Raw genomic sequence first — 10,277 nt, 5'->3', positions numbered from 1 at the left:
GGGGGTAAAGGGGTCAATGGGGGGAAGCGGGCAATAGGGGCTGGCTCAGCTGCTCCAGGTGCCTCCCAGGCCGGAAGCACGGGAGAGGCGCGGGCAGCGGGGGCTCACCAGGTGGTGGGGGCAGAACTTCTTCAGCACGCCGTTGTTCTCGTTCTCGTCGATCTTCCGCTGGTCGTAGATCCTGGGGGGAGGCAGACGTGTGGCGCTCACCCCAAACGCTCGTGCAAACGGGGCGGCTCAGCCCCGACCAGGCGATGTCACGTCCGACACCGCAGCCCCTCAGCGACGCTCCGCGGAGCCACGAGCGGATGGGAGAGGCAGAAACTGCAGCCCAAGCAGCTCAGTGTCAGCTCTCATCAGGTCGCGGGCTGCTCGGCGGCGCATGGCAATGTCAATGGCTGTGAGCACGCAGGCCGCAACCCGCGCTCGGGGGACGCGGCCGTCAGCACGCCACGCTGCGCCCCACGGGAGCTGTTAACCTCTGTGCTCCTCCCCGGCTCCTGGAGGAGGGATGGGGTCGGGATGGGGCACGGGGACGGCGGCCGAAAAAGGCAGCAGATGGAGCACGGGGAGGAGGAGGGGCTGCTCACTGAGGGCTCTGCAGGGAGGCGCTGCTGCTCGGCTCGCAGTCTGCTGAGCTCACGGGGGAAGGCTGGCGATGCCGCCGGCACAGAGCAGCACAGCCGGCCGCGTCCTCAGGGTGCTGAGCAGCACCTCTGAGAAGCTGCAAAGCTGCTGTCAGCAGCGCTCTGTGCATCCAGGGCTCAGCGACCCCCCCGCAATAAAGGCAGTGAGCAGATGCTTGGCGAAGGGCGGTGAGGAGGGATGGGGGGATGAGCAGCTCTGCCAAGCGCAGGTGCCGCGGTGGAGCTGCTCGCGTGGAGACGCAACGTCGGCCCAAAGCAATGAGGGTCTGTGCCTCAAAACGGAGCCCCGAGCGCCTCTGAGGGCAGCGCAGCGGGGGGATGAGGGCACGAGGGGAGAGCAGCTTGGATCCCAGCAGCTGCTGATGGGCAGAGGATGGCAGGCAGTGCGGGAGAGGCGGCCGTGGGGAAGGGCTCAGCTGGGCGAACCCACAGCGCCGCGGGGACGGAGCAGCCAGAGCTGTGGGGTCGTCCCAGTGCTGGCCATTATGTGAGCGCGGGGAGATTTTAATTGCTGCAGCAGGGGAAGGGAGGGGGGCTGGGATTAGGGAGCCCAGTCTCGCTGAAACAAAGGCCTTCCCCGAGCTCCATCTCAGCTCCAAAGCGCACCAGGCCTGGCCAGGCAGCTGAGGACCGAGAGAAGATGGCTCAGGAGCTCGTTAAGGCTAAGAGAATCACTGCCTCCGGGGGAAGGGAGAGCAGGGCTTGGCAGCGGATCCCAGTGCTAAACCTCCACGGATCCAAATCCCTCTCTGTTAATCCCGCTGGTCTTGGTGCTGCTTACAGGAGAGCGGGCTTTGCAGGCATTAAGGACCGCAGCGCTGCTGGGGGGGCTCCCACTCACCTCACAAACTGATCTCTGCCTCCCACAGCAAACTGGTAGGTGTTGGCTGGGTTCACGAAGATGGTGTACAGCCCCACCTTCTTCTCCTTTTCCTTCGTCACCACCAGTTTCCTTTAAGAGACAGGGAATAACAGCAACAGCGGCCGAGAGAAAAATCCACCTTGGATTCCAAACAGGGCCCAGATGGGAAACGCAGGAGCGGCGTGAGCTCTTACTCACGCTCACACAAAAAGCACACGCACACAAAACCTCCCAACCACCGCAGCTTCCAAACCGAGCTGCCTGTGAGTCAAACAGCGCAGTGAAATCATCCCCTGGCGTCGGGTTCCGAAAGCATCCAAAGGGTTTCAGGGCCCAGCAGGAGCCGGGCCGGCAGCAGCCAGAGCGGGGATCAGATTAACTCCAAAGCCAAAACCCTCTGCTGTTGTTTCTCCCCACCCGTCTCGCTGTAACGAGGCCCAGATTGAGCGGAATCTGACACACTGCCTCCCTTCCCCTCCCCCTTTCCCCCCCCCCCCCAGGAAAATATTTCGGCACACAAACCCAGGCAGCATCCTGGGGAGGGAACAGCAAGCTGCAAAGCTGCTCTTGTCCTGGTTATGAAACAGATGCGTTCGGGGCTGCAGACAAAAGCCCTCGTGCACAGAAATAAAAGCGGAGCTCCAGCAGCTGAGCTGCGCAGCTCTGTGCTCTAAGCAGGATCAGCTCTGGAATAACTGTGCTGTGCTGGAGAAGCGCCTCGAATCCAGGCCCAGACGGCCGCCCTGATTTGGAGGGCTGTCAGAAAGGGCCAAACTCTCTGCTCCTTCGTTACTGGATTTTGATTAATTGGGATAGCGCCCATGTGATGAGTTGAGGTGGGGACACAGCGAGCTGCCAGCACAGGGGCTGCGTGGGGACACACAGCAGCGCTGCTGCTCCCTACCTGCGCTCCACACTGGTGGAGGACAAGGTTTAATTGCAGACTCATTAATGAGGACTGCAGCCACAGCGATACCAAACCCGCCTGGGGTCCCAACACTGCTCCTGCTAAGCAGCAGAATCTCTCTGATCACCTCCCAGTGCCGTCACAGCCCCCAAATACTGCACGTCCAGCAGGAAAGCGGGCACCCAAACACCGATACGATGGTTATGGGGCAGAGACCCACAGATCCCCACCTGCAGCAGGAGGGGGATACTCACGAGGCAGGCCGGTCTTGTCGCAGATCAATGGTGAAGACGACAGCATCTTCACCTGCTGATAGGAAAGTGCATGGAGAATCCGGTTCTAGGGCCAGCTGTAAGATAAATACTCGGGCATTGGTTCCCTTTTCACCCAACAACGCACTCGAATCCCTTTCTCCCCATAACCCACCCACATCCCCGCGCCCTCGACGCCCCACGGCTGCGTGCTGCTCTGCCAGGCAGCACAACAAGGCCCTCCTCAGCCCCCCCCCGTGCCCCCTGCCCATGGAGGTAAAGGGCATTTTGAAGGCTCACCTTGTGAGAAGCTCCCTTGTGCTGTGCCACACGCTTGGTGCTCCTGCAGCACTGCGTGGCCGAGAGCTCAGCCACCCGCACCTGCCCGTCCCGAGCACACATGGCCAGCGTGGAGTCACCACTGTTGGGGAGGAACTTGGCCTGAAAGAGAGCAAGCAGAGGGTGAGGGCTCACCGAGCCTGAGGAGCAATGAGGATTAGATCTTTAGAGGCGCAGCTGGAGGGTCGAGAAACCATCCCGGCTCTTTTGGGAGCACCCGGAGGAGACACGGGAAGGATCGCGGCCCCGGCATCCCGCGGCGAGGCCGGCTGTCCGGGCCCCCTCTGGCGGCGGCAGAGCCGCGGCACAGCGCAGCACCGTCGGAACGCCGCTCCTCCCGCACCGCGATCAACAGCAGCAGCACCGGCCGGGGGCTCCGGGCAGAGCAGCAAAGCTGCGCGGCTCCCAGCCCAAGTTTGGAGCCTCTCGAGTTTCGACAGCCCCCAGCTTTGAGAAAAGCCCCTTCTGCTGCCCCGCACAGCAGCAGCAGGCAGGGAAATCAGGCCCTGACCCGGCGGGGTTGGATGCAGCACCCACAGAGACCGGAGCGGGAGCTCCTCACCTGGAAGACGTTGCTCTTGTGGCCGCTCTCAAACTCCAGCACCGGCCGCCTCCGCACCCAGTCCCACACCACCACTTTGAGGTCGTCGCTGCCGCTGGCCAGCCACGTGCCCCTCTGGTTGAAGTGCAGCGTGTTGACGCAGCCCGTGTGGCCCTCCAGGCCGTGCTGCAGGCGGAAGCGCTGCACGAAGAGCCGGGCCCCGCAGGCCTCGTAGACGAAGCGGGGGCTGGAGCCCAGCTCCCTGTCCCGCAGGGCGCGGATGGCCTGCCAGCGGGGCCGCGGCAGCGCCGTGGTCTCCGAGGACACCCAGTCCTCCAGCGCCTGCTCGTCGTCCGAGGAATCTCGGTCGTGGTTGGCACGTTTGCGCTGAGCGCGGCGGTGGGATCGCTGCTCCTCTTCTTCCTCCTCCTCCTCCTCCTCCTCCGAGTGCGAGCAGTCGAGGGTGCGCGACTCCTCGTTGATGGAGTAGTGGCCCGTGTCGTCCATGCTGTCAGAGTCCTTCTCCTCCGCCGAGCTCTCGGTGTCGGTGTCGCGGCTCTCTGTGCTGGTGCGGTTGGGCCCCACGTCGTCACCAGTGAGGCTCAGGCTGACGTCGGACGCCTCCACCTCGATGCCGGAAGAAATTTCTCGGCCCTCCTCGGCTGACATCTCCTCCGGGCTGCTGGACAGGCTGCCTGCACCGCACAGACAGCGCTGTGAGCTCCGAGACGTCCCGGCCCACCTGCTCTTTCCACCCCATCCGTCCCCTGCACGATGGCAGAGGAGCAGGGAGCTGAGGTGGCGGCAGCGAGCCCTGACCCCTCCGGCCTCTGCTCTGCACCCAGCGCCAGCCCGCAGAGCCGGACCCCACCCGGCCTCGGTCCCTCTTTCTGTCTCCCCCAGCTCCGTCTCCCCCGCTCTGCTCCCCACGTTGCTCCCCTGGGGCTGAGCTTCCCCTGCCTTCACCATTCGCGATGTCCGTCTTTCCGTCCATGCTGCTCCCTTTATCCGACATCTCCTTTCTCGCTGCGTGCTTCCCCTGCAGGCAAGAGAGGGAGAAAGCAGGAGCTGGAGCGGCCCCGCCGCGGGGACCACGCTGTCCTAAAACACAAAGGCACACAGTGAGAGCACTCAGCATACCCCAGAGCTCCACCACCCCACGTCCCCTGTGAAGCCCAGCCGCTCTCCCCCGGCGATGGACTCTGACCCCGCACACCCCACATGGCAGCCCGGCGCCCTGCGCTGCTTCCCCCGACACCTGGAGCACGAGGAGCGCTGGGTTTCCCCGTCCATCTCAGCGCCTGCAGCCCACAAGCTGCTCCAGGGGGAACTTTTAAGGTCTTGAAGCCCCTTCCCACGCACAGCGTTCTCCCCTTCCCAACAAGGGGCCACCAGGGCAAAGAGAAATCACTTCTGCACAGGATGCAGCAGACACCGCATCAGAAGGCGATGCTTCCCCACGGATGGACGCAGCACATCCCAACCCGGCACCGAGTGCAGCCCAAAGCCAAAGCCCAGCTCAGAGCCGGGGAGACACAGCGGGGAGACACGAGCAGCGCAGGTAAAGGAGGGGAGAAAAACAAAACCGTCTCAGGGATGTTTTGCTCCCTCAGTGCCCCCCTTCTGCTTCTAGGCCGAGCGCTTTCAGCTCCACGTTTACAGAGAGGGCAAAGCCAAAGCTGGGCCATCATTAACTCCGATTACAAACCGAGATTAACCAGGAATTAACACCAGCTCCGGGCAGCAGCACAAAGGCTGAATGCTCCGAGCCAACCACACTCATCGTGGGGGTCCGGGAGGGAGGGGGGGGTCAGGCTCATCCTGAGCACATCTGCTGCCACCGGGTCACAGCCCTGCCCCCTGAGGACCCCAACCCACAGCTCAGCCTCCGGCCACAAGCGCTGCCTCCTCCAGCACAAAGAGCCCTGCGTGGATCCATCACATCAGGGATCCCACAGCCGCACACCCGCAGCTGGGAGAGCCTCAGCGCCCACAGAGGGAGCAGCGTTTGCATTTCGTTCCTCAGGAGGGGGCTTCCTCTGCCAAATCACCGGGGGAGAGGGGAAGGGGGGGGGCTTCCTCTGCCAAATCACCCGCTCTGATCTGTCATTCACAGAGGTGAGCAGCAAGGAATCATAGAATCATAGAATCACAAGGTTGGAAACGAACTGTAAGATCATCCGGTCCAACCATCTCCTCATCACCACAGCCACCACCAGCACTGAACCACATCATAACCACATCACCACCAAACCACATCATAACCACATCATAACCACATCATAACCACATCATAACCACATCATAACCACATCATAACCACATCATAACCACATCATAACCACATCACCACCAAACCACATCACGCAGCTCCTCGTCCAGGCGCCTCTTGAGCGCTGCCAGGGTTGGCGCCTCCACCACCTCCCTGTGCAGCCATTGCAGTCCTGACCACTGAGAGAAAAAGTTCTTCCTTATGTCCAACCTAAACCTCCTCTGCTACAACTTGTGGCCATTGCCCCGTGTGCTGCTCATTGCCTCGGAGAAGAGGCCAAATCCCTCCTCACCCCAGCCTCCCTTCAGGCAGTTGCACAGTGCAGTCAGGTCTCCCCTGAGCTGCTCTTCTCCACACTGAACCCCAGCTCCCTCAGCCGCTCCTCATCTTTGTGCTCCAGACCCCTCACCATTTCGTTGTCCTTCTCTGCACACGCTCCAGGGCTTCAAATGTCTTTCCTGCAGTGAGGAGCCCAAAACTGAACACAGCACTGGAGGTGCGGCCTCCCCAGAGCTGGGTGCAGGGGATGCTCAGCTCCCTGCTCCTGCTGGCCATTCCTAATGCAGGCCAGGATGCTGTTGGCCCTTCGGCCACCCAGGCACCCTGTGGGCTCCTGTTCAGCCCAGCATCCACCAGCACCCCCAAGTCTTTCTCTTCTTCACACTCATCCAGCCACTCATCCCCAAGCCTGCAACGCTGCATGGGGTTGTTGTGGCCAAAGTGCAGCAGCCGACACTTGGCCCTGTTGAACCTCAGCCCATTCACCTCAGCCCAGAAATCCAGCCTGTCTGAACCCCTCTGAAGGGCCGCCCTGCCCTCAGGCAGATCCACGCCACCTCCCAGCTTGGTGCCATCTGCAAACTTACTGAGGGTGCCCTCAACGCCCTCATCCAGGTCATCAATAAAGATATTAAAGGAGATGGGCCCCAGCACCGAGCCCTGGGAGACTCCACTTGAAGCGGGTTGCCAGCTGGACTTCAATCCACTCACCATGTCCCGCTGGGCACGGCCCTGTAGCCAGTTCCTTACCCAAAGAAGCGTCTATCTGTGCAGACCACAGGCAGCCAGTTTCCCCAGAAGAAGCCTGTGAGGGACCGTGCCAAACCTCTGCAAGGTCCTTGCAAACCTTTGCAATTCCTTTGCAAGGAACTCGCTTCCCAGAGGAAAGCAATCCAGCACGGAGTAATGAGCCCGACTTCACCTCTCACCCAGCCACACGAGGGGCAGAGCTTCACTTGGAAAGAAAGCGAGCCGACCACTGAGCTCCTGGTGGCGAGCAGCACGCTTGAGGACGCTGAAGGAGGAGGAGGAGCACAGCCACAACTCTGCCATCTTCTCCATGCGGGGCTGTGAGACTCATCACCCAGGGGCAGGTGCTCCGCATCGGCAGCAGGAGCGCATCCCCGCGGTCCCGTGCGGCTCTGCTCACCGTGAGACGCAACGCCAGCAGCTCTCGGCACGCGCTGTGGGCCGGAAGGAGCCCCGACCCCAAGGCATCACCGCAGGGAGGAGGAAAAGAAACCCCCGGGCCGCCCCCAAAGAGCTGCGGCTCAGGGTGGTGACAGGGATGGAAAGGGGCCCTGCGGGAACGGCGCAGCGCGGAGCTGAGGTGTCACCTGCTGGAGGTACGGCACAACTGCGGCACCAAAGCGATCGCTCCCACCTCCCCGAGCTGCAGCGATGCTTCAGGCGATCATCAGGTGATCATCGGGATGCCGCTCGGCCCCGCTAGAGGTCACCAGCCCCACAGCACGCCCCAAACGGGGCTTCGCTCGGATCCGGGCCGATGGATGGGCGCCCATCAGCAGCCCCACAGCACGGCCCAAACGGGGCCTTGCTCTGATCCAGGCCGATGGACGGGCGCCCACCAGCAGCCCCACAGCACACACTGAACGGGGCCTCGCTCTGATCCAGGCTGATGGATGGGCGCCCATCAGCAGCCCCACAGCATGTACTGAACGGGGCCTCGCTCTGATCCAGGCTGATGGACAGGCGCCCATCAGCAGCCCCACAGCAGTGCCCCGTCCTGCAGCCCGGCTCCCTTCCCAGGCACTGACATGCGGGTTCTGCGCTGCCCCGGACGCTGCATCTGGACAGGATCAGCCCTGAACGCCTCACATGCTCACAGCACCCCTGCGAAGGCCCTATAAATATCCCTCCGCATGCCACAGCCCGGCCGCCTCGGCACCGAGCCGCCACCGCCTCCTGAGCTCATCCCACAACAACGGGCTCTCTGGGGCCATTCCCCCCCACCCCGAGCTTCACACGCAGCCACCAGCCGCTCCAGCAGCTCGCGGGTGCTGGCAAAATCAGCATTGGGTCACAGCGGCAGCGAGCGGCTGCACAGCGCCGGCAATCGGAGCGTTCACAGCCTCTCCATCCCCAAACTCCTCCCCGCTGATTTACACAGCTCTATAAACATCACACGGCCCCGCCGGGCGGCCTGGCTGCGTTTGGGATACACAAATAAGGAGCAACCAGACATTAAAAACAATAAAAGAGCAGACACCCACAAGCGAGAGCCCCTCGGCCCCGCTTCCAACCCAACCCCCCCCCCCACCCCGAGCCGCAGCCTCGTGGCCTTGGCGCTGCCGGTGCAGAGCACACGTGTTGTGCCGGGTTCCTTTCAGCCTCTTCTATTTAAGGAAAGTTCTCTCATCGGGGCCGGACGGCGGCAGCTCGCAGTGTGGGGCGGCTCCGGGGCCAGCAGGTAGCTCAGTCCCTATAGAAAACCCCACCGACCCACGGCACCCAAATCCCCCCTTGTGGGGTGGGGGGGAGCCTCCAGTTGGCCAACGCTTGGGGAATCCCCCCCTCGTGCTGAGAGATCTGGAGAGGCTGGGATCATTACAAAGCTCCCAGTTCCTGCTGATGACGTTAATGAAGCGGCTTCCCACTCGCAGTTAAAGGGAGAGCAGCAATTCCCACCTCTCCCCCCAGATGGGAGCATCGTGAGCCCATCAGCACAGTGACCCACAGCACCTCTGTGGGGACGCAGCGTCCGTCCGTGGGGCTGCCACACAGCCATCCCCGTCCCCAGGGCCCCGCCATCCTACAGACCCCCTCGTGTCCTCCCTAGCAATAGCCCAGACCCAGGGTCCTACTGCCCCACAGATCCCCCCTGTGCCCCCCTATATTTGCAGTCCCAGAGCAATATCCCACAGTTAGTGCCCTGCTGCCCCACAGGCCCCCTTGTACCCCTATTTGCTCTCCCACAGCAAAACCCCATAGCCAGTGCCCCACTGTTTTCTGAGTGGCTGAGCAAGGGAAATACAGGACAGTGCAACCGTGCTCCTAATTAACTGCAGGTAATGAGCCCCTCAGCACCCTGCATCTCCCCCTTCCCATCCAGAGACGGTGAGGACGGGGGCTCCACCTCACTGAGAGGAATTGGGGCTGGGGGAGGTGGCCAACCCCAAGAACGGGGAAACCCCCCCATATGAGGAGCCGGGAGCTCCCTGCCGTGAGCTGACACCAGGAATCCGGCGTCACAACGGAGATCAGCACCGACACGGCTCCAAAAATCAACGCACGGGAAGGAAGGAAGGACAGACGGACAGACAGACCCCAAGAAGCACAACCTGCCCATCGCAAACAGCCCCTCCAGTAAAGCTCCCACCTCCCAGTTTGGAGCCTTTACTGGGAGGCTCTGCCCAGTGCCCGACTCACCTGCAAGCAGAGGAAGGGTGAAGGCCTGGCAGGGTCGGGAACCGGGGACAGCCGTCCCAGCACCGCAGCGCCACGGGGACAAAGGTGACAGTCCTGGAAAGGAGGGGGTGACAGAGCCACACAGTGGATAACGGTTGGACACGGGGGCTGGGGGGCAGCCCCAGTAGCCCCTCGATGGGATGATGGCGTTCTGGGGGTGGAAGGGACCCCCACTGTCCCCCCCCCCCCCAAAAGGGCTGAGGACCTTTGGGTTTACAGAAACAGGATCTGGGTGCAACAGAGACAACAGCCCCACACAGAGGGTCCTGTCCTGGGGACACAAGGATCCCTGGAATGTTTCCCATAAAGGAGAAAGGACCCCCCTCTCCCCCCTCACCTCCTCCAGACCCACCGACCCCAGGAGCTCTCAAATAGGGTTGGAGGATCTCCATGGAGCAGCAAAGATGCTCTCTCAGCTTCCCCCAGAACAGGCACAGATGCTCTATAGGTAGCAGGGACCCCCCCTCTCTCTCCCAGAACTCCCAAAAGGCACTATGCCTCATGGGGGGGGCACGGAGGGACCTGGGGGGAGCAGGGATTCCTTTCTGTCCCTACAAAAAGCACTCTGACCCCCTCCCCAGGCAAAGCAGGGACACTTCCTATGGAGGGGCTGACCCCTTAGGAAGAGCAATGGTGCCCACCCCCCTCCCCAAAAGATGCAGGGCACCCTGGGTGGGGTAGCAAGGAGTCCCTGCATAGAGCACCCCAGAGGCACCCACGTGGAGAAGCAAGGATCCCCATTTTCGTGCC

General features: G+C 62.3%; 1 protein-coding gene across 1 annotated transcript; it reads right to left on the bottom strand.

Annotated features, from left to right (window-relative positions):
• Positions 1-45: 45 nt before the first annotated feature.
• Positions 46-4,562, bottom strand: DCAF8 (DDB1 and CUL4 associated factor 8; the record flags this gene model as incomplete). The annotated part of the gene is made up of 6 exons (XM_079547569.1): positions 46-181; positions 1,489-1,599; positions 2,671-2,765; positions 2,968-3,108; positions 3,569-4,242; positions 4,514-4,562. The coding sequence occupies 6 exons, from the start codon at positions 4,560-4,562 to the stop codon at positions 46-48; spliced, it is 1,206 nt and encodes a 401-aa protein (XP_079403695.1).
• Between the last annotated feature and the right edge of the window lie 5,715 nt (positions 4,563-10,277).

Source organism: Tetrao urogallus, assembly GCF_951394365.1.
Source record: "Tetrao urogallus genome assembly, chromosome: 28".
Classification (NCBI taxonomy): domain Eukaryota; kingdom Metazoa; phylum Chordata; class Aves; order Galliformes; family Phasianidae; genus Tetrao; species Tetrao urogallus.
The sequence above is the reverse complement of the archived record's forward strand: the minus strand, read 5'-3'. Positions and strand labels throughout refer to the sequence as shown.